The sequence below is a fragment of the Nilaparvata lugens genome, chromosome 7, assembly GCF_014356525.2.
Source record: "Nilaparvata lugens isolate BPH chromosome 7, ASM1435652v1, whole genome shotgun sequence".
Taxonomy (NCBI): Eukaryota; Metazoa; Arthropoda; class Insecta; order Hemiptera; family Delphacidae; genus Nilaparvata; species Nilaparvata lugens.
The window spans coordinates 61,212,583-61,238,318 of NC_052510.1; the positions used below are offsets into that span (position 1 = coordinate 61,212,583).

Genomic DNA, 25,736 nt, shown 5'->3' on the forward strand with positions numbered 1-25,736 from the left:
CATAGAGTTTTTTCCCCCAAGGAATATGATGCTTCCTACAAGATGTTAACTGTAGAACAGCTAGTATGTCAAGTTATGTAGTTGAAAAATGAATGAAGAGGAATGAATATCGTAGCCAAAAAAATTTTGATCATTGTATTTCAAAACAATATCTATTTACACAGCCAATTCAATACATCAATAAAATCTTAACAACATTGAAATGTAATTAATCAAATTACAAATAAGGTGATAAATTCATAAATGAGTTCAAGCTGCTTGGAGTAAACAGTTCGACTGTTTTCAAAAACGAATATCAACTATTTAAAAAATTATTTCTTAGATTTTTTCTTACTGCCAGCTTTACCCGACTTTGCGTTTTTCACTTCTAAAGTTTCACTCGACTTGTCTGGAATATAGACAGCATGTTTAGTTTTTTCTAAATGTTGGAACAGCTTATTTTTTGAGGGGAACTTTGCTTTACAAACTTGACAGAATAGTGTGACTGTACTGGAACTGTTATTTACAGGAGTGTTCCTATCTTTCTTCACATTTTTTACAGAGTTTTTAGATTTTGTTTCACGCGCGTCCTGAGTTTCATCCGAATTGGGCAAGGTGGAACTGCTCTGCACTGGATCAGAATCATTTGTAGTCTCTGCAAGACGAGATTTTACTTCTGCTTCATTTGAAGATCCTTGGATTTCTGGTTCGCAATTATCTGCCTTATCACTTTTATCCTCAACAACCTCATCTCTCTTGTTCTTTCTTTCGAGTAGCACCTTCATTTGCAGCTTCTTCTTCCTTTGTTTCTTACTGGAACCTAAATCATCAATCTTCAACTCATCATCATCATCATTGTCATCACCACTGTCATCCATCTCCGATGACATCATTTTACTATTTTGTTTCTGTTTCTTCTTCTGTTTTTTCGATAGTTTCTTCTTTGTTTCACAAATTTCTTCTGGCATTGAGGAGTTTTCCTTCTTTCTCAGTTTCAAAGATGCTAGTTTTTTATCGATGTAATCAGTTAGAACAGGGTCATTGTAGTCTTCACCGTCATCATCTGAGGGAATTGCTTCCAATCGTTTTAAAATTTTTTCTTCTTCGAGATCGGATGGGGTAAGGTCCTCTTCGTCGTTTTCTCCAGTATCTTCTTCTGCTTTCACAATGATTTCTTCAATGTCTTCCTTTTCTTCTTTACCGCTGATGTTTTCCTCTTCTTCTTTACCATTGATTTCTTCTTCTCCTACTTCACCATTAATATCTTCATCTTCTTCACTGTTGATTTCTTCATCTCCTTCTCCGCTGACCTCCTCTTCCTCCTCATCTTCTTCTTCTTCTTCTAACATGGATTCCTTGATGAGTTGAACATTTTCCTTGTGCTTCTTTGAAGATTCATGATTGGCGAAAGCTTTCGGATTCTTAAACAGTTTCTCACAAGCAATACAGTAGAGAGAATCGAGTAAAGGATTTTCTTCGTCAGACTCCTCATCCGTCGTCATTTGATCCCCAAATTCCGCAGCTAGTGACGCTTCCATGTTCTTCAATTCCTTTTCAACGTTGGAAAACTTTGACCATTCGGATTCCTGGAAACTGGCCAACTCTTCATTACGTTCCTTGATCTTCTGAATGCGTTGTTCCTCAGATTTCTTCGCCTTCTCGGCAGCGACGTCTTTAAGGTGTTGGACGTATGCTTGGACGCGTTTGTCACGTTTCCTCACAAACCCTACCAGTTCTCTAACCTCCTCATTTCTTGCTTTCCTAGCTTTGTCGCGTACCTTTTTGTTCTCTTTGTCTATCAACTTTGATACACGTCGGTTAGGGGCCTCTCTGGCGTTGTAGGGATCAAGCCACGCGTACGATTTCTTTGTCGAATAACTTTGCCAGTAGGCGTAGAATGCATTCACGTCTTCAAATGAGCTGTCACTCTTTCCGAACGACGGGATATCAGCATCGCTGTCGTCTTCAGTCTGGTACTCGGAGTCTTCAGCTGCTATTTTCTCAAAAACCTCCCGGTAAATTGTGTAAAATCCCTTACGGTCATCTCCGTATCCCTTGAAACAAGTTGTCGTGAAGAATTCGTAGACATCTAAGCTGTTGTCTTCATACTCACCGCCAGATTTACCTTTGATTATTGCTTCACGATGATCGTCATACCATTTTCTTTCGTGAGGATCACTAAGCACTTCAAACGCCTGTTGTATCAACTTAAATTGTTCAGTTGCTTCGGCAGTGTTTTCTAAATTCTTGTCAGGGTGCCATTTGATTGCTAGTTTTCTGTACGACTTTTTTATCTCCTCAAATTCAGCGTCTCTTGGCACATTCAACACTTCATAGTGACATTTCATTGCAACAAATTATGAAAAATACACAACAGTTCAACTACTTAATGGATTGAAACTCACCAAAATTCAAAACTCAAATCCAATGTTGTTGAATTCTTCGATTGATTGATTGATCTTTAAAGGTTGTTTAAAACTATTATAGAATAATAAACTGCACAATGTTGCTACAATTCCTAACCTTAAACTTCAACCTTAACCTTAAAATTGGCGAACGTAGCCAGAAAACTGCAATGCCTTCTTCATTACAATATTTATAATGCTTCATTGTTATGAGAGAGTTATTATTCTATAAAGAAATTATTATAGCATCAATTTTTAAGGTTAAAAAGTGTGAAAAAATATGTTATAATATTTGAAATTTGTATAAAGAATAAATAATTCACAAATTTGCAGACAGGAGGCAGCTGATTCTGAGACACCAGCTGTCCTTTTTAGGATTAAAAGCATATGATTCACAGCTTCTCAGGAACTTGGGCTTCATTTTCAACTTCACTTCACTAATCAATTAATTAGTACTTGACCACTATTAAGTCCGTCAAATATATTTAAACTATTAGTTACACATTTTGAAATTATCAATTAGCTCAATATATTTACATTTCCTTGCTCAAGTGATATCCCTCCTATTGTTTTGAATTTGATAGTCGGTATAGGTTAATTGGCGTGTTTATTTATAATCTTTTGTTTTGGCATGGAACTTTACTTATCCTTGACTGATAGCTGCTTACCTTTGAATGTTGGTTAATTATGACTTCTTTCTTGTTGTTATTATGGATGTTCTGCAGCTAATTAACAACATTAACGAATCCCTCAACTCTTACTTTGTGGGAAAATGTCTACAGGCGTTTGGAATAGATGCAGAAGAACATCAACAGGTAATACAAATAATTTCTATTATATTTTTAAGAATTTATTGATAAGAGCTTCAAATAATTGACCTTCTCTCCAGCTTTTTCTTTGTACATTAAACATTTTCTTCGTGCAATGCAACCAAATAGGCTACCGTTCTTAACCTTACAATAATACTGATAAATCTGATTTTTGAAAGGTTAATGTCTAGTCAATAATAGTATTATTACACTTAACCAGATAACAGGAAAGCTCTGATTGAATATTTTGGAACCAAAGTCTAACAGTTCTTGTAGTGGTGGATTTTCCCTCTAGACTTGAATGATTTCTTCATTATTTCTTCCCATTGAGCAGTAATAGTTGAATTCTATGAACCCACTTTAGTATATAGTCTACGGGGTCAAGCATTGGAACCCACAACAACAATATTTTATTTATTTAAACTCCACTTGCTTCATATATACTTCATACTTTTTTCCTCTGTCATAAGTATTGAGCAGAAATAATCTGGATTGACTATGCAATTTCTCATGTGAGTGATGATGACTTTGTTCATGTCAACTTCTTGTAGATATTGACATATTATTTAGTTAAAAAACACTTAAATTATTTGCATTTGATAACTTGCATTTGAGTCCAAAATCATATAGGCCTAAAAGTTGAAAAATAATCGATTTTGATCAAGATGGCTTTATTGCAATCGATTTGTCAATTTAAAATAATAATATAAGACTTTATCAAACGTTCTTGACAGCACCACACTTTCGCCAAGCCGCTTGCCAAATCACAGAATAGATACAGAATGGAAACTCGGCTAGTACCCTGGCACAAAAATCCGCCATCTTGTTAGAAAGTTCAGCATTGTATTTGTAATAGTATAGATGGGAGGTTCAGATCACTTTACTGATCCGGATCAATTGATCTCGTTCACTGACGCGACCAGGGTTTTGATTTCTAACAAGATGGCGCAGTCACGTGACGTGTCTTGGTGCACTCAAGTATTTGTGACATGTAAAAAGCATCGGTTGGATAGGCTTTTGATTGCTAGTTTCCATTCTGTGGCCAAATGTTTGGCCGAGCGGCTGTCTGTTGTATACATCCTTACGTCTAATCTACACGTTGGCCCAACCTGGTAAACTTGGCCGCGTTGGTCTTGCCATCGGTGCCTCATCAAGGCCAACGGTAGCCAGCAAAATGTCCATGATAGAAATTTAAAATATAAACTAAATGAACACGATAAAGTCAATAGAAAAATAAAGCAATAATAAATAATAACAATTAGGTCTTTAGCAACTCAATTATATAGAAAAATTGAGCAGACGACAAAAAGTTAACAGTACGCATTGTTTGAAATAGTGTGAATGGGTGGTTCGGAAGCGCTGGCCTTCGCTCGACAAAAATCGGAGCTATGGCCAACGAAGGCCAATAAAGTCGAGCGCGGGAAAACCACCCATCCACATTTGGTCGACATTTGTACGCACTTGGCAAGAGTGTGGAAGCTTCATCAGAGGTACTCTCCTACAGAATAGAAAGGCGATTCTCTTTACCAGTTCTTGATTATAAAACTTCTCTATCAATATCTAGGTTCCAGTTAGTATAGATCCAGGCCCACAAATTTAGGTGAAGTAAGTACGTCTATAGTGAATAGTGAGGTTCACGTTAAGGCGCGTACAGATATACGCGCCTCCAACACGCTCCGCACTCGCTCTGCAATCGCTCCGATCATGAACGTTACGGGAGATGTTAGCTCTTTTCGCGTTCCACTCTTGCTCCCCGGTCGTTCATCAATCGATCTGCTCGAGTGACATTCGATTGCGTAGCAGAGCGAAAGTCTGTACGCACCTTTTTACCTGCGACTCATACCTGCTCATACCCAAAGTCACTGTCTCCTTCATCTCCTCTGGCAACAGGTTAAAAATCTTCACTGGAAACTAGCCCTAGGTCCTTGACAGTCCACATCTTGGGATTTTAGAGTTATCTGCCGGGTTTTTCATGATATTGATGGGTAGCATGTCTTTGCTTACACCACAAAGTAATAAACAACGATAATCTCTCTCTTCTGTTCTCATTTCTTTCTATTATTTCTTCAACTTGCACCAGTATTCCTTGACAGTCCACATCTTGGGATTTTAGAGTTATCTGCCGGGGTTTTCATGATATTGATGGGTAGCATGTCCTTGCTTACACCACAAAGTAATGAAATACGATAATCTCTCTTTTTCTGTTCTCATTTTTCCTATATTTTCTTCAAATTGCACCAGTGAATCCATTACCATAGTTAGTCGATCTGTTCTTTGCACCAAAGACTTAATTTGTTCATTAATATAATAGGTTTTATCAATTTTGCTTTCCTGGCCCTATTACCATAGGTAAGTAAAGTATTGCTTTCCGAAAAAATTAAGGTACCCCAATTTCTAAATTTCTATATGTTTCAAAGTCCCCTGACTCCAGAAAAGTGGTTTTTGGGTATTGGTCTGTATGTGTGTGTGTGTGTGTGTATGAGTGTGTCTGTGTACACGATATCTCTTCTCCCAATTAACGGAATGACTTGAAATTTAGAACTTAAGGTTCTTACACTTTAAGGATCCGACGAACAATTTCGATCAAATGCAATTCAAGATGGTGGCTAAAATGGCGAAAATGTTGCCAAAAACAGGGTTTTTTGCGATTTTCTCAAAACCATTTTTGATCAAACCACATTTGATTTTCTCCAACGATTTTGATCAAATTTATACCTAAAGTTGTTATTGATGAGATCTATCAACTGCCACAAGCCCCATATCTGTAAAAATTTCAGGAGATCCTCCCCATCTATGCAAAGTTTGATTTTAGATTCTCAATTATCAGGTCTCAGATATAATTTAAACGAAAAATTTTAAGTGGAAAAGATTGAGCATGAAAATCTCTACAATTAATGTCCAGTAACATTTTCACCTAGAATTGAAAATAAGCTTGAAATCCGAGAAAATGTGATTATTAAATTGCAAACTGTTGGCAACTGTTGATTCTATTAAATGATTCACTATGAAGAGGTAGCAGACCTCATGTGTCTCCAGCGTTATTTTCCTGTCACCTACTGGCTCAGATCTTTGAATAGTAAACTTGAGATGCTCGTGAACACTAGCTTCAGGTGATCAATTTTCATAACGGCAAGGAAAGTTGTGTGAGTGCGCCACACCAGATTTTTCTATGTTTAAATGGTAGTAGTTTCTTTATCTCTTGAGTTTTTTGGGCTTTCCAACTCCATGGACTTGAACGCTTTATTAATATCTATCTGGCTATAGACATGCTATGATATGTCTAGCTGACTAGTAATGTCTAAAGTTGTAAAATTTGTTCTTTGTTTTTGTGCAGTATTTTATTAGTGAATCATTATTCTTACTCATTGTGCTGAATTTTAAAGAGCTTTTCAAGCAGGCCAAGTTATGTGATAGCGGTATTGAATTACAAATTATTCAACTCTCAAGGTCATCTTGAAGCCATTGTTGTCAATGGAATTCATTTGTTGTATTTTCTTTGTTGGTGAGAAATTGGAATTTATTGGTTTAATTCTGGATTCTTATCAGCATTTCATTCCGTATTCATTGTTTAATTAGCAATTGTTGGTTATTGAAGTACAGTAACTTAAAAAACGGTTGAAAGCTATGTCTAAATAGTTTAATTTTATTCGGCGATAAGGATCATTAGGTTTAATGAATTAAGACTAATGATGGATATTATTTTATTTCCTTTTAACTCAGTATTAAGAGTATGATTATTATTAACATGATTATATTATTAACACACAACAACTTTGCTCTTAATTCTGAAGATAAACCCAACACAATATAATTTCAATTCAGTTTTCAATTTATTAAAACACACAAAACAAGACAAAACATAATTACAAAGAAAAATGAATGAAAGAAAAATGAAAAGGATAATGATATCAAGAAATAAATACTAGATAGTAAAATAAAATCATCAAAGTAGCAACACTGTGCACTTCAAATTCCTGATTCAATTTAATATTGAAATGTTTGTACTTTGTGGAAATAAATTAGATTTTTAGACGACAGGCCAGGAAGTACTCCGATTGGCTGATTGGGTTAGCGGTCGGGAGTTGATAATAATCAGCCAATCGGAGATCTTCCTGGATTCGTCTGAAAAAACGCCTTGTGTGGCTTGGCCCTAAAAAGGAGTAATGGAAGATATGACAGAAAAAATTACCTACAATTTTAGGTGAATTCCGAACCACTGGGAAGTGATTATGTAGCTCAGAACTAATTTTTAATGTAATTTTTCAATCAAGCCTTTATGCAATTTGTTATCGGGATATGAGACGAATAAGAGCTTAAATTATCACTGTACATAACAACACGTCTCTTTCAGATAAATTGAACACCTGTTCAAATAATGTAATTTTTAAACCAGTGTTTAAGAACTGTTGACAACAGTGTAAATGATAAATATTGATAAATGATAAAAAATAAACCTTTGTCTTTCCCAACCCATATCCGATTCTTATTCGATTGTTAAGCTATATTGGTTGTATTAGGTCTCTACTTCAATATAACTTTTTGGTTATTGAACTCATTTGGAAAATATCCTAAACCATGTCTTTCCTAACCCATATCGATTCTTATTCGATTGTTAAGCTACAGTATATTGGTTGTATTGTATTAGGTCTCTACTTCGATATAACGTTTTGGTTATTGAACTCATTTGGAAATAATATTAAAATATTCTTAAAGATAATCATATCAATAACTTGATTATAGAAAAATATACATCCACAATATGGTAAACTTTAATTGAAAGTCTATCAATTCTTGCATTTTTTAAGATTTGTTTCAATAATATCAAAATTAGGAAAGGGAACAGTTTTGGGCTAGGCCTGTTGGTCCTTTTCTGATCATATCTTTGATTTGTGTATTATGAAATGTGAATAAAATAGGCTTAATAGCCCAAGTTATACAACAAATCAAATTACATAATATTATAAGGCTTGATGAATTAAAATAAATAATTTGTTCTGAACGTTTTTATTTTATTCCCAGCTGATCAGCACCCAGGTAAATTAATATGTCATCTTGGAAGTATTTATTAGTCTGAAGGCATACGCTTACAGCAACAGACGGTCGAAAAATTCCTCCCTAGGTGATCGAACAGACTTCCGTCTGTCTGCATATTATGTCTTCTCAAGTCAGCCTTCAGATGTTTAATTTTTTTTCTCCTTCTGTCGATTGCTGTGTAATCCATTGCGACTTATTTTTTTGTTGAGGGTTCAACAGAAAACTGTAGAGTCTTCCCACTGAATTCTCATACAGTACTTTTGAAAAATAGCAACCAGTAACCAGAGTAAATATTTTTGAAACCTAGTGATTCACTATAAACGTTATACTGGACCAAGAAGTGACGTACGGTTTGTACCCAAAGAATAAGTTACAAAGGTACTTTTGAAAAAGAGTAACCATTAACCAGAAGAATTACCCAAAGAATAACTTACAAAGGTACTTTTGAAAAAGAGTAACCATTAACCAGAAGAATTACCCAAAGAATAAGTTACAAAGGTACTTTTGAAAAAGAGTAACCATTAACCAGAAGAATTACCCAAAGAATAACTTACAAAGGTACTTTTGAAAAAGAGTAACCATTAACCAGAAGAATTACCCAAAGAATAACTTACAAAGGTACTTTTGAAAAAGAGTAACCATTACCAGAAGAATTACCCAAAGAATAAGTTACAAAGGTACTTTTGAAAAAGAGTAACCATTAACCAAAGAATTACCCAAAGAATAACTTACAAAGGTACTTTTGAAAAAGAGTAACCATTAACCAGAAGAATTACCCAAAGAATAACTTACAAAGGTACTTTTGAAAAAGAGTAACTATTAACCAGAAGAATTACCCAAAGAATAACTTACAAAGGTACTTTTGAAAAAGAGTAACCATTAACCAGAAGAATTACCCAAAGAATAACTTACAAAGGTACTTTTGAAAAAGAGTAACCATTAACCAGAAGAATTACCCAAAGAATAAGTTACAAAGGTACTTTTGAAAAAGAGTAACCATTAACCAGAAGAATTACCCAAAGAATAAGTTACAAAGGTACTTTTGAAAAAGAGTAACCATTAACCAGAAGAATTACCCAAAGAATAACTTACAAAGGTACTTTTGAAAAAGAGTAACCATTAACCAAAGAATTACCCAAAGAATAACTTACAAAGGTACTTTTGAAAAAGAGTAACCATTAACCAGAAGATTACCCAAAGAATAACTTACAAAGGTACTTTTGAAAAAGAGTAACCATTAACCAGAAGAATTACCCAAGAATAAGTTACAAAGGTACTTTTGAAAAAGAGTAACCATTAACCAGAAGAATTACCCAAAGAATAAGTTACAAAGGTACTTTTGAAAAAGAGTAACCATTAACCAGAAGAATTACCCAAAGAATAACTTACAAAGGTACTTTTGAAAAAGAGTAACCATTAACCAGAAGAATTACCCAAAGAATAACTTACAAAGGTACTTTTGAAAAAGAGTAACCATTAACCAGAAGAATTACCCAAAGAATAACTTACAAAGGTACTTTTGAAAAAGAGTAACCATTAACCAGAAGAATTACCCAAAGAATAACTTACAAAGGTACTTTTGAAAAAGAGTAACCATTAACCAGAAGAATTACCCAAAGAATAACTTACAAAGGTACTTTTGAAAAAGAGTAACCATTAACCAGAAGAATTACCCAAAGAATACTTACAAAGGTACTTTTGAAAAAGAGTAACCATTAACCAGAAGAATTACCCAAAGATAACTTACAAAGGTACTTTTGAAAAAGAGTAACCATTAACCAGAAGAATTACCCAAAGAATAACTTACAAAGGTACTTTTGAAAAAGAGTAACCATTAACCAGAGTAAATATTTTTGAAACCCAGTGAATCACCATTTATAACGTTTATAAATGTTATACTCGACCAAGTGACGTACGGTTTTAAAGAGAGAGAGTTTAGCAACACTGTGTGTAAAAAATAAATAAATAGATGATTGAATAAATAACTAATAAAAATACAACGAATATGTATACCAAAATAAAAAATACAATCAATGGAAATAATATACAAGAAACATGAATGATTTGTAAATTATAAAATAAATTACTCTATTTCGCCCTTTTCTCTAGGGCTACTAAAATGTAAAATTTATTTGATAAAATATAAAAAGGGTACAGTACTTGATAACTTTTATTCCATTTCTACATTACTATTCTATAGTACACACTCGTACATTACCCACTCACTAGCGAAAATCTCATGCACAAATTCTATATTAAAATAAAGAAAAAATCTCGTGTGGCGCACTCACACAATATTTTCCTTGCCATTATGAAAATTTATTACCTGACGCTAGTGTTAACGCACATCTCAAGTCTACTATTCAAAGATCCAAGCCAGCTGGTGACAGGACAATAACGCTGGAGACACACGAAGTCTGCTATCTCTTCATAGTGAATGATTTAATAGAATCAACAGTTGCCAACAGTTTGCAATTGAATAATCACATTCTCTCGAATTTCGAGCTTATTTTCAATTTTAGATGAAAATGTTACTGAACATTAATTATTGAGATGTTTATGCTCAATCATTTCCACTTGGAATTTTTTGTTTAAATTATATCTGAAGCCTGATAATTGGGAATATAAAATCAAGCTTTGCATAGATGGGGCGGACCTCCTGAAATTTTTACAGATATGGGACTTATGGCAGTTGATAGAGCTTATCAATGGCAATTTTATGTATAAATTTGATCAAAATCGTTGGAGCCGTTTTCGAGAAAATCGCGAAAAACCCTGTTTTTGACATTTTCGCCGCCATCTTGAATTACATCTGATCGAAATTGTTCGTGTCGGAAACTTATATTGTAAGGACCTCAAGTTCCAAATTTCAAGTCATTCCGTTGATTGGGAGATGAGATATCGTGTACACAGACGCACATATACACACACACACACACACACACACACACACACACACACACACACCACACACACACACACACACACACACACACACACACACACACACACACACACACACATATGTATATATATACAAACCAATACCAAAAAAACACTTTTTTGGACTCAGGGGACCTCGAAACGTATAGAAATTTAGAAATTGGGGTACCTTAATTTTTTCGGAAAGCAATACTTTCCTTCCTATGGTAATAGGGCAAGGAAAGTAAAAACTGGCTTATGCATGTATGGGATAGGAAATTCACGAATGACGCATCATCACGTCTCAACTACTCAACTGATAACTTTGCATATAGGTTCTTATTTTACCGAGGATGGTTAGCCTATAACCCTATTTTCATTTCTTCGAGATTTCATTACGACAAGTTTTTAGTTAGTCTCTTGCGAAGCATGGGTTTCCTGCTAGTCTTTAATAGAGTAATTTTTTTGTAACAGTTGATTCAACCTAGGTCATTCACCCATGAATACACGAACACACACTTCTTAATAACATTATCAAAAATCAACAAATTACTAGAATTTTTGGGAAAGATAGCTGACTAATATTGTTTACTATTTGCAGAATTTAATTGGGGGTTTCGTTTAATAATAATTAATATTGTTAATTGTTGTGCAATGTGATGAATCATGATTGGTACTTCCAAATTCAGTCATGCATTATTGTTGATTCGTATTATTAATAATTAAAGTTTGTACAGAAATAACTGCATTATCAGCATTAGGTATGCAGGTCATACTATCAGATATCATGACTAATGTGGCTTATAATGCTTTCCATATGAGTTGGAAGTAATCAATTCAAGATAATGGAGCGTTTCATATATGATATTTGATTCTGAGATAAGATCACTGGCTTGCTAATTGGCGTTTAATTTCCAGTAATATTTTAATTTTTCCATGACGTATATTAGTTTGAAACTATGATGCCAGAATTTATTAGAAGAGTTTGGGATTAATATGAATACACCCTGGGGGTTTGAGATGCATTTGTGTAAAAATCGTGATTTGACTGGATGTTTCTGTACTTTATTCATTTAAAATATCGGAAATGATATAGATAGAGTAAAATATAGATAGAGTAAGCCATGACAGAACACAATTCTCTCAAATGATCTTGTTTATATTTTACAGCTGGCTATACGTCAGCTTATGAATTTCGGGGATGCGATATTTTGAATTTCCACAGAATCACTCCCTCACTTTTTACTACCCACAGACGACGAATGTCTCAGCTGTTTCAGCCAAGGATGAATTAATGTGGTTCAACGAGTTTTCCCAAGGATGAGACCTAGTGCAAGCGAATTTTTATATCATAAACCTACTATGTTCCAAATTTCGTGAAAATCGTTATAGCCGTTTTTGAGATCCGTTGAACATAAATAACCAGATATAAAATTAACCAGATATATAAATACAGAAATTGCTCGCTTAATATAATAGGATAATGTTTTCCATATGAGTTGGAAGTAATCAATTCAAGATAAGAGTGTAATGATGCGTTTCATATGATATTTGATTCTGAGATAAGATCACTGGCTCGCTAATTGGCGTTTAATTCCCAGTAATAGTTTAATTTTTCCATGACTTATACTATTTTGAAACTATGAAGCCATAATTTATTAGAAGAGTTTAGGATTAATATGAATACACACTGGGGGTTTGAGATGTATTCGTTTAAAAATCGTGATTCGACTAGATGTTAAATAATTAACATCTATAATGAATTAATTAAAAAACGTCCATTAATTAAACATTAATGTTTAATTACTTGAACATTAATTAATTAACATCCATAATAATATTAATAATATTAGTTTTGACTGGATGTTAACTGATTAATCTGTAATTCTATTCACTTCAATCCTTATGTATAGTGAACATCCTTATATATCCTTATCCCACGTTATAATTACAATATTTTATTAACATTGGTGTTGCTACCTTGTCTATCATTCGACAAAACAGATACCTTTATCCTTTTCTAGCTTCACAGCGTTTCCATATCGTTTTTCACAATGTAGAAATATAATTAACAAAATATTTTATTTCAACAAAATTTATATTCTATTTTAACAAAAATGTTCATTTTAACATAATTAATTGAAAAGCTATTAGACTTTCGTAAAAGTCGTGTTTTTTAAATTTTTATATTTACAAAGCAAGCGGCGCTCTGCACTATACCACCCAGGGTCAGTCTACAATCTTATCATTTCTTTCTATTTCAAGATTTCCATGCATGCACAACTTTTTGAAACTTTTTACATCAATAAACTGCGTACGCTCTCTTACTATAAAAAGAGAAAAGTACATTGTTTACAAGTTGTCAAAAAGAAATGCGACGGCCTTGAAAAATGTTGGTTCTATGCATGTGCGAAATTACATTGTTGTTGTTTACCGGTATTTTTTCGGTGACTGCTTTTGCGTAGAGTTGTTTTTTCAACTTTTTTCTGGTGGGAGTTGGTGAATATATATAGCGCAGGAAGCGCGTATTTTAGTATCTACATATATAAACCCTGTAGAATAAGTTTTCCTCGTATAACCTAAAGTAGCGAGCCGTGGTATCTATAGGTATATTATTAATATTATTAGTTCTTGAACTAAACAGGGTTTTGTACGTTGATAAGCTATTTGGAAGCAATGCACTACTCTACTCACACACACTCCCCCCACCCAGTTTCTCATTCTATCTCTTACCCACTCTATCTCTCTCTCTCTCTCTGTCTGTCTGTTTCTTTTTCTCTCACTCACTCTCTTACAACTTGTGGTGGGGTTTTCATTTGTAAACAAAATTACGACTGGTCGCTTCGGCGCGCTGATAAACACATTGAGTCATTCATTGACGAGTCAGTATGGTTTTGTAGTTCAATTAGGTAGGTTATCCTCCTTTCAGAATTTAGACTATCATCGACCGAGTTGACAGTATTAGACTACGGACTTTGTGTTATCGTGTACTACAGTGTTTAGTGTATTATTGTAAAATAGTAGGCCTACAACAGTTTCTATTGGCGGGAGATGGAGTGTGTTTAAAAATTTTGTGCGAATGTCACGTGTGTAGATAAACTATGTTTAGTTGGTGTTTTTTTTTGTTCAATAAACAGTACATAATAATTGAACACTTAGTACTTAGTACTTGACGTGATTTCTACTACAGACAATAGAGATTCAGGTTTTTGGTGCATTTATTTTCACGTTTTACTTTTGTGCATTTACTTCTACTATTTTTTTTAATAATTCGTGATTTGCCATTTGACAAAAATTGTAAGCTAAATTAAATCGTGGACACTTTTTTATTGTCTTATCTGGTCTGAAGATAATTCATAATTGATAAGAAATATTTCAGTTTGTTTTATCGATCCCACTGATTATTTTCATCCAGTTTGATTCAAAACTAGACCAGACTTTTGTTGATTGTTTCAAAATTCTATTGATTGAAGACATTCTGGATGAGATTTAGAAAATTTCTTGTCATCTTGCTTCGTCATTTGTTTGCTGTAATACGATAATGACAATGTAACTTTCTCTGGTTCCTCGATAATTATTTGACGATTTTTAAAGACTGGTTCCACAATAATTATTTGAAGATTTTTCAAAGATTCTGGTTCCAAATTAATTTTCTGATTTGTGAATTCATTAATGTAACAAACAGTACTGATGTAAAAACATTGGTTTCACAATAATTATTTGAAGACGTTTTAAAGACTGGCTCCACAATAATTATTTGAAGATTTTTCAAAGATTCTGGTTCCACATTAGTTTTCTGATTTGTCAATTCATTAATGTAACAAACAATACTGATGTGAAAACATTGGTTTGGAGATATTTCAAAGACTGATAGACTGTTGTAGACTTTCAAAGACTGATTTTTTTATTAGAATTATTTCACATGAAGACTGCAACTGTTAGAAAAACTAGACAGCCCTCAATAGCAGTTATATGGACACTAACTGTTCCGGGAATTTATTTAGCTGTGATAATTGTGTTTTGTTTTTTCTACCCGTTGAGCTTTTTGTCAGGCTACTGTTTCTATGTGAGCTACATAAATGTGTTATGTAGAATGGAAGTTAAGACCAATGTGTTCTCTGCGATTCTGTTTTTGATCACGTTTCCTCCACAGGTGAGAAATTAAATCGACAAATTAATTTAATTAAATTAAGTAATTCAAGATTTATTCATCAGAAAATACATTATACAATTTTAGTAATAAAATAATACACTAGTGACATAGAAGCAAGAGAATATTATCAATTGAAAAATTCTGGTGTGGCGTACTCACACAACTTTCCTTGCCGTTATGAAAATTAATCAACTGACGCTAGTGTTCCCGTGCATATCAAATCCACTATTCTAAGATCTGAGACAGCTGGGGATAGGACAATAGCGCTGCAGACATACGAAGTCTGCTATCTCTTCATAGTGAATGATTTAATAGAATCAACAGTTGCCAACAGTTTGCAATTGAATAATCTTATTTTCTCGCATTTCGAGCTTATTTTGAATTTTAGGTGAAAATGTTACTGAACATTAATTGAAGAGATTTTTATGCTCAATCTTTTCCACCTGAATTTTTTTGTTCAAATTGTATCCGAAGCCTGATAATTGGGAATATGAAATCAAACTTTGCATAGATGAGGCGAAGCTCCTGAAATTTTTACAGATATGAGACTTGTGGCAGTTGATAGAGCTTATCAATGACTTTTCTAGGTATAGATTTGATCCAAATCGTTGGAGCTGTTTTCGAGAAAATCGCGAAAAATCATGTTTTTGACAACATTTTCGCCATTTTAGCCGCCATCTTGAAATGCATTTGATCGAAATTGTTCGTGTCGGATCCTTATAGTGTAAGGACCTTAAGTTCCAAATTTCAAGTCATTCCGTTAACTTGGAGATGAGATATCGTGTACACAGACGCACATACACTCATATACACACACACACACAACACACACACACACACACACACACACACACACACACACACACACACACACACACACACACACACACACACACACACACACACACACACACACACACACACACACACACACATATATATACAGACCAATACCCAAAAACCACTTTTTCGGACTCAGGGGACCTTGAAACGTATAGAAATTTAGAAATTGGGGTACCTTAATTTTTTTCGGGAAGCAATACTTCCCTTACCTATGGTAATAGGGCAAGGAAAGTAAAAACAATATCATACTAGTAGTTCTGTGAACAGTAGACCTCACGCAGTTTTCTCATCCACAAGTATCTGATGTCACCTGTTCTAGTTGATTCAGTTGAATCACAATTCACAGTTGAATCATAATTTACTCTTAAAAACTGTTATTTGTTTTCTCCAAGATCAAAAACTCATTTATGTTATTAAACTCAGTTCACGTTTGAATTTGAAAATGAAAATTTATCCAGTTTCGTGATAATCTTTCCATCTGATAAAAATATTTCTCAACTATTTTAAAATAAATTTTTTTCAATCAAAAATATTATATTTTCTCCAGCATTATTCAGTTCATTTAATCATTCTTCATTTTATTTTCAATCACCTATTAAATTTGTTTTTCAAATGTGAGAATATTGATACTGATGGGCACGCATCATAAAAAATATTGAAACCCTACCTTATAGAAATAGACACGGCCAGACATCTGTGTAATGCATGCAATGAATAATCCACTTGTCAGCTGATTGATTATGAATAATTCTATAGTCTGATTGATCCTATCTTCAAAGTAGACTATATATAATATCAGATCTATATATATATATAGATATATATAAATATAAACAGGATAGACACGACACGGATAGATTAAAAACACATAAAAACTTACATTCCACTAAAGTGAAGTTACTTCACAACCTGGTTGATTGACAAAGGGGGCCCAGCTCCCGAAAATTCTCGTTTAAATGTAAGTTTTAAAGTGTTTTTAATCTATCCTGTTTATATTTATATTATAAAACTTTAAAGTGTTTTCTGTTAAAGTGCTATATATATATATATTATATATATATATATAATATATATATATATATATATATATATATATATTCCTTTTCTTTTCATATTATCCTTAAAGTGCAAAATTTCAAAAAAAAACCTTGTGTATGCATCGAAGTGTTGAAAAAGGAATATTCCTACCAAATCTTATCGAATTCTATCAACGCGTTTGGCCGTAATCGCAGATTACGTACAGACATACAAACAGATACATACAGACAGACAAAAGCAAATCGAGTTGAAACATAGACCTCACTACGTTCGGTCAATTAACTGAATCTTTCTGATTGAATATTTTCAAATATGCAAAGCTTTAAAGCTTTACCGCATATGGGGGAATCATTCTATCACAATGTGTGAAATTTATCTTTTTTTATTACAAATTTCCAAATTGTATAGTCCAGTCAAGGAAGGGTTTTAGAGGGAAATGTTTGGAAGACAATTTATGACCCCGCAGTTTTCTTTATGGTAGTAAGGAGGTGAACATATCAAAAGTTCTCACCCCTACTCCCTGTGCTAAGGGGGTGGGGGTAGTTCAAGGGTACCATTTTTTGGTTTCTCGCATATAACTCGAAAACTATGTATCTTACGGACATAACTGTTATATACAAAATTGAAGCTTCCATAATTTCCTACAACATCTCACAACTTTCTCTATATCTCCTCTAGTTTTTGAGATATCTGCTCTTGAAGGTGTGACATTTAATGAAAATAAAACACGTTTACATGCTATTTTTGCTCTTATAACTTTTTGAAAATCGATGAAAAAAATCCATACTGATCATGAGCTTATAGAGCATTCAATTCTCTTCAATTTGATGTATAATTTCACACTTCTTTCCTACGATTGTTGCTGCAGTTCAAGTTTAATCCTAAGTTTTACCACAGTAGACCAATCAACAAAGGAATTTGGAGGGATATATTTATTAGAAACACTCTGTATATTGGAAGAAAGCACAAGAAATTGAAGCTCTTCTTTGTTTACTGAAGGACTAAACATTCTCACATTATAGTTTATATCATGAATGATGTCGCCATAGAGTAAAGATGCTGTTCAATTATTGTCTATTTATTTGTCTCTGATGTCACTCTTTAAAAAAATATAGAATATATATGGCCTAAGCTATCAAATAATAATTTGTTATCTGACTGTAGCGCACTTGTAATGCAGTGTAATCAATAGTAGCTGAAACAAAGAAAGCCTACTGATTTCTCACTTTTGTTCAGTTGTAGTAACGAAATGCTAATCTTTATCTATTATTTAAACAAAGTTTAATATAGTTTCAATTCTACTGCAGCGTTGATAACGTTGTTTTCAATTGAATAGATTTTCACCAGCATTATCTTACGACTATTCTTCTATCACATAGTGTTTATTGCTTGAGGAAGTAATTCATTATCCCATGCACATGTCATAAAAGAATGGAATTTATTCTTCCTTAGAACAAACGATAACAAAATCAAATTTCAATTATAATTTTCCAGTTATTATTTTACCCACTATCCACTTATATTAGAAAAAATTTGCTACAACCATATGCTACATAACTATTACTGTATAGTAGATTTTAAAGCATAAATTTTCTGATCAATAAATTGACTTATATTTAAAATTAAAAAAAAATCCTAGATTCATTCTACTACCCATTACCATAGGTAAGGAGAGTATTGCTTTCCTAAAAAATTAAGGTACCCCAATTTCTAAATTTCTGTGTGTGTGTGTGTGTGTATGTATGTATGTATGTATGTGTATATATGTGCGTCAGTGTACACGATATCTCATCTCCCAATTAACAACGGAATGACTTGAAATTTGGAACTTGAGGTCCTCACACTATAACACACTATAAGGATCCGACACGAACAATTTCGATCAAATGCAATTCAAGATGGCGGCTAAAATGGCGAAAATGTTGTCAAAAAAAGGGTTTTTCGCAATTTTCTCGAAAGCGGCTCCAACGATTTTGATCAAATTTATACCTAAAATAGTCATTGATAAGCTCTATCAACTGCCACAAGTCCCATATCTGTAAAAAATTCAGGAGCTCTGCCCTATCTATGCAAAGTTTGATTTTAGATTCTAAATTATCAGGCTTCAGATACAATTTAAGCAAAAAAATTCGAGTGGAATAGATTGAGCATAAAAATCTCTACAATTAATGTTCAGTAACATTTTCACCTAAAATTGAAAATAATCTTGAAATTCGAGAAAATGTGATTATTCAATTGCAAGCTGTTGGCAACTGGTTCCTATTAAATCATTCACTATGAAGAGATAGCAGACCTCGTTTGTCCCAGCGTTATTGTCCTGTCACCAGCTGGCTCAGATCTTTGAATAGTAGACTTGAGAAGCGTGAACACTAGCGTCAGGTGATAAATTAACATAACGGCAAGGAAAGTTGTGTGAGTGCGCCACACCAGATTTTTTCTTGCTTGCTTTATCAATTAATATTTTTATAATAAAGTTGTTGAGTCTAACAACTTATTTCAGGGTTTTTTAAGAGAAAAGGGTCATAAAATCACTTTCTTTCTCTTTCATGATCTTTTTCATATCAATTATCTCTTTCATGTAATCCTCAATGTTCTCCTTTTTTGTGCATTATGTCACTATTTTAAATAATGTTTGTCCAATCTTTGTAACCGTGAATTTCTAAGGAGCTTAGGAAGCCACAACTCTTGTGTATGGCTTCTTTTTTAGGTAATCCTATTTTTTGACTTTGTTCGTTATCAGTTCGTCTTTCTAGTTTATCTTTAACCTTAACATAAAATCAAATAATCGAAGAAATATCACTTGATATCGTTAAAAAAGTAGGCTACATTCAATATTTTTCGATCATCAATATTATTTATGTAAAATCAATTTTGTTTAGTGGTAATATCCATCATAAACCATATAACTTATCTTGGATGAGTTCAATCATTAGATTTCCCTCATAGAATAATAATTTTGATAATTATTTATGTGAAATTAATTATGTTTTGAGTGAATGAGTCATCAGATTATTCATTCACAATAATATTGCGTATTGTCATTCCACTACACGCTTCTGAATCCCCTATAATATTTCCAGGATTTCCAACTACTTCATTTTCTGTCTCACTTACTGCGCCAGTATCTGTTGTCAATTGTTGTGTTGCCCGGACGTTTTTTTTACTATTATAGGCCAGTTATATTATTACTGGACAGTGTTTATCTAGATTGAAAATGCTAATTTTTCATGGGGAAACACACCTCAATAGAAGCTGATATCATCTTTAATCTGTAAAATAGCTTTGAATAAAATAAATTGAACATACTAGTAGTTCTGCGAACAGTAGACCTCGCTCATGAAGACAACTCTCAATCTAATGAGAAGGGCCAGTAAGTACAGTAGCCTATATTGTGAAGATTTAGCCATGTCATCTATCTTTTTTCTCCATTGAAAGTGCTAGAGACAAATAGTTGTTGATTTATTAGTTGATTAATTTTTATGATTATAAAAATTGGCCACAACTAAAATAGTTGCGAAAATGTAGGAACATGAGTTGCTGTATCTTTAAAGATACTTTTGAGATTATTCTACGGTTTTTAAATATAAAAAAAACGGAGGTCTTACCAAAAATCGTTACACATACGTTTCTGTGCCTTGTTTCAAAGAATTTGCATACCAAATGTCATCCAAATCGGACAATAACTGCGACTGTAACTGCGGTACAAACAAACAGACAAAAGCCGATCGAGTCGAAACTAAGACCTCATCTTCGCTTCGGTCAATCAACAATATTTTCGGACTTAGTTTTTCTCTCCCTATCTGTGTTTTTGTAACAATAACATAATTGAAAAATATTAAAGATTTCCCTTCTTAAAACAACCAATCAGTGGGTAGAAAACTATTAAGTTATCTTCTAAAAATATATAATAATAATAATAATAACTTTTATTTCTATTAAGATGTATACAAAAGAACAAGAAACAATGATATAAAATAATTTTAATCACACTGTATAAATAGTTGAGTGATACATAAGTCTGTACATAGCTAATGTTGTGAAAAACAGAAATTAGAGAGGAATACATTTCAAAGTAGGTACTCATTGTAGCATTAGAGAACCATTGCGCATGACAATATAAGAGACGCTAGGGATTAAGCAAAATGATTTTGAAAATGGAATTAAAATGGTATTGAAGAATAGAAAAACCAGGTAATCTGGTCAATTTGTGTGTAAAAGTTACAAAAGAAAATCTTATCTATAATAAGCTTTGTAACGTTTGAAAATATAATCAAGCTTGTGGTGGATTCAACTTAGCATAGTCATCGCTAATAATTATTTTGCATTGTATGTTGAATTTCGTTTATGAGTGAGTGATAACAACTCATCTACATTGTAACAAAGAAATAAAAATGTAATATTTAATGAATAGCAGACAATTAGAGTGTGAGTCATGCAATTTGAGTTTTGAGTTCTGAAAAGAATTGCGGAATCATATAATTAATTATTGCAATTTATTTTACAATTTTGAGTCAAAAACTCGACTGAGTCATTGTCAATATTGTAGAACCGTTCCATAATTAAATAAAAACACACATCTATGTTGTCAAACTGTGTAGAATTTGACAATATATGTGTGTCTTTATTCAATTTTGAGCCAATTGAACGTACATTCTTTTTCGAAATTTGTACAGGTTATATACCTGCTTATATCGGGCCACTAACTTTTGATTGGGTCCAATCTTTATATTATAAAAAATCAAAAATCACCCATTATACGGTTGCAGTGGATGTCATTAGGTTTTCTAAGTTTAAAGATAATATTCAGCTCAAGTTTTTAGAATGATATTCCAGTAATTGTGGAATAATTCTGAGCAGATTAAAAGATATCCATTTGAGGAAGAAGATTCATTCCAATGAGATGATTAAATATTTTCATTGTATTGAAATTTACAATAGGAGTATACTTAGATTTTCTCTCCCATTCAGTTCTTTCTTGCAAAAATTGGAATAATAATAAACAATAAATCGAATAGAAATGCATTCTATTTAGGTTGGGGAAAAATAATTAATTTACCGTACCAATTTAATAATATTACAATCGCTCAAATCATTTTCAAGATTTCAAGATTCAACTTTCGAGGCCTTGTATGTAAATTCAAATTGAAGAATAATGAACAGTAAAAGTTTTATTTGATTCACAGTAAGCTTACATTAAAATTATTGATGTACTGTTCACATTTGGCTTATGAATTTATTTTCTGTGTAGCCTTCTGTGTGCAATTTTATTTGAACGGAAGTTCTCTGAACTGTTAGTAGTTCAGAGAAGGCTTCCAGCCTTCAGTCGCATTCACTATTCAATTGATAGATTGATATTTTGTTGATGGTGAAATTTATTGGTGTCATGATTCACAATTTTTTGTTCATTCTCTTTGCATGTGCAAAAGTTATTTCTCTATTCGTATATTGGCTGTGTCTTGTTGTATTGTTGGTTGAAATCAAGGATATTGATATACTATTCTTGGGTTGAAATGACCCCCCCAAATCAATGAATTAACTTTTGTGAAATTTTGAGGTTTGATGAAAATTTTCCAATAAGTTGTTGACTTCAATCCACCTAGCCCACCATTTTAATATCTGTCAAAACACTAAATATTTCAAATTAATATTTATTTTACTGTTTTGAGTACTAAGTAGAAAAAATTTTGTTATCAATTCGAATCTTAATCTTTCTTGATTCAAAATTAATTGTTTCAAGTGTTTGTGGTTTGTTTCAATGTGGAAATTAGTGAATAATTGGAAAGTCGCTCATAACCTTTATTTGGACAATTTATTTTATGAAATTGGGATGAAAAGAAGTTTTGGACTGTAGTCTGTTTCTTTGTCCTTAAGTTTATTGTAAATGATAAATAAATAAATTAATAAATCTATTTGAAAGTGAAATTTTTGGTTCCAAACACTCTCAAAATAAAAATTCAAAGTCTTCAAATTCTTCACTAATGAATTGTTTCTCCTCAATTATTGCAAAACTCCACTCTTAAGCTTGGTTTACACCAAAGTTATTAACTGAATGTTAATAACTTAATCCTTATTATATTCTTTTTGATTGAACGGAACTTGACAAACACATATATGTTCATCATGTGTAATCATATTTAATCTATCAATATAAAAAAATAAATTTCTTTGTTTTTGAAAAAGGGTACTTTAAAGCTGCGTTTACACCAAAATTATTAACGAAATGTTAATAACTTAATCCTTATAGATTCTATTTGATTGAACGGAACTTGACAAACACTTATGTTCATCATGTGTATGATAAGTTATGTGCAATCTTATAGAATCTATAAGGATTAAGTTATTAACATTTCGTTAATAACTTTGGTGTGAACGCATCTTTAAATTACCCTTTTTCAAAAACAAAGAAATTGATTTTTATTTATTTATACATTGATAGATTCAAGGGCCGGTTTCCGAGCTCGGGATTTGGCTAAGTTCTAGACTTTAATCAGCTGGGGAAAGAAAATTGGCTTTCCGAAACGGGGCGTAGTCGTAGTCATTGTCAAAGTCACGTTTGAAATTTCAAAAAAAAAACTGGAAAATTGAACACAAAATAAAATGAAGAGAAAATAGTGTAACGTTTCAGCTATTTTGAATTATTTAGAAATGTTTAATTTCGTCAAGGAAAAACTTTCCCAATTATAGAAATGAGAAAATAAAAACTGCGACTACGCCCCGTTTTGGAAAGCTAATTTTCTGACTCCAGCTGTTTAAAGTCTAGAACTTAGCTAAATCCCGAGCTCAGAAACCGGTCCATAGTATCATTCTCAACTATGAATGATTAGGAAAGAAACAACAGGCTTAGTGTCGGTTGCACAACAGCCGGTTAAATTTTAATCGTGATTAATTCCATGAGAGCCAATCAGAGAAGCCGTCTTATCAAGAAGGCCTTCTCTGATTGGTTCTCGTGAAATTAATCACGGTTAAAATCTAACCGGCTGTTGTGCAACCGGGCCTTAAAGCCCAAAACTTTTCCTTTTCCAAATTTAGATAATCCATGTAGCCTACTGTAAGTACCATTCTAAGTACAGTCGAACCTCTTTATAACGAATTCCCGAGAAAAAATTCGCTGCAGAGAGGTATTCGTTATTGAGAGTTTCTGTCAAGAAAACTGCCTTGATCCTATAGAGATATAATATCGTATCACGGCGGTAAATAAATGAATATTGTACATAGAACATATCATCGCGAACGTAGGTAGGGTACCTATTAGGCCAATATTAACATGGAAATTTGAAAATTCATGCTGTTTGAAAAAAACATGTTTTTTAATATTTATAGAAAGTAATAAGTAAGTAAACTCACCAATTTATTTTCAGAAAGCTTGATTTGTACTATTAGTAGAGTTTAATAAAAGTACATAAGTTACTCTGTAGCAATATTTTTCAACTCTTTATACTACTATTAGATGAAACGCAAAATACGGTTATTTTGTCAATAACTTCACAATAAATACTATAATAACTCAACTTTCCTATTTTTTTCAATTTTTTATATTTGGAAAAGTGGGTAATTTTCGGTTGAATTTTGCATTTGAATAAAAAATCATGTTCAATAAACGACTCACATCTATTCAAACAGTCAGACATGTCTGGTACACTATTTTTCAGTTTTAATCCTTGCCTGATAATTTTGAAAGCCTCTAGAACTTCTTGATCTGACAGATTCTTCTCCTCAGGTTCGTCACAGCTATCATCATCATAGTCAGTTCAAATAATTGGAATGTGTGACAAAAGCAAGAACGGGGAACTCCAGTCGTTCACCTGCAAGGTGAATGACAAGTTCTTGGAATTTAATTTCCAGTAACTTGCATTCAATTTCCGACTTGTGTTTCACCCTCTATTGACTGTCTACCACCCTATCTTCTTCCTACCTGAATTGCCATTATTTTTAGTCTATTGACCTTTCTGCTGAAACTAAACAATTCCTTGAAAATAACCGTCTGCTTCCTATACACACTACACTTTGTATGTTGAAGTAAAGAGAAAACTTTGTTGTTGAGAGGTCTGAAATTCGTTAAATAGAGGTAAATAAGCAGCCTAAACTCAAAAATGTCATGGGACCAGGTAAAAATTCGTTGTGTAGAGGATTTCGTTAAGTAGAGGGTCGTTATAGTGAGGTTCGACTGTGCTTGTTCTTTTAAGTACCGCTTGATTGTTACTTGTACCTTTCCATTCTACTTCCACTTACAATTACGGTTGAGTTTTTAGGGAAACAAAGAAATCAATTTCGAAGTTAATTGGTATGTACAAAGGTCATTGCAATTGAAAGTGAAGTAAGTACATCCATTGTCTGTGGCTGAATCGCTCCAAATGGAATAGTAATTGATTGGCGTTTGTCACTTGTGTCAATGAGCTAATTTCATTGTTTGGTTTGCTGCTCTGAAAGATAGCAAATAAGAAAGGAAATGAGACTGGCTGTTGAGTTTGACCTTCTTAGAATCGGTTAGAAAATGTTTATGAACTCACGGATTATCTCACTGTTATACAGTCAGTATTTACAGTATATTTATGG

The 25,736-nt window shown here is 32.9% G+C and overlaps 2 protein-coding genes across 4 annotated transcripts in view; one reads left to right on the top strand and one right to left on the bottom strand.

The window, feature by feature from the left end:
- Positions 1–120: 120 nt before the first annotated feature.
- Positions 121–2,554, bottom strand: LOC111054825 (dnaJ homolog subfamily C member 21). The gene has a single exon (XM_022341931.2). The coding sequence runs from the start codon at positions 2,325–2,327 to the stop codon at positions 312–314; it is 2,016 nt and encodes a 671-aa protein (XP_022197623.2). The 5' UTR covers positions 2,328–2,554; the 3' UTR covers positions 121–311.
- A 218-nt stretch (positions 2,555–2,772) lies between these two features.
- The window catches only part of LOC111054830 (neuropathy target esterase sws), a 104,723-nt gene continuing 81,759 nt past the window's right edge, over positions 2,773–25,736 (top strand). The window contains exon 1 of one of the 3 annotated variants that reach the window (XM_039433304.1): positions 2,773–3,199. In XM_039433304.1, the coding sequence (XP_039289238.1) occupies positions 3,059–3,199 (141 nt within the window). In that variant the 5' untranslated portion in view covers positions 2,773–3,058. Of the gene's footprint in view, positions 3,200–14,901; positions 15,303–25,736 lie in introns of those variants that run through there. The other 2 variants (XM_039433303.1, XM_039433302.1) reach the window with 2 other exon arrangements.

What these genes read in the sequence shown, in the direction of transcription:
- LOC111054825 (XM_022341931.2), bottom strand. Translation starts at nt 2,327, where the DNA reads ATGAAATGTCACTATGAAGTGTTGAATGTGCCAAGAGACGCTGAATTT.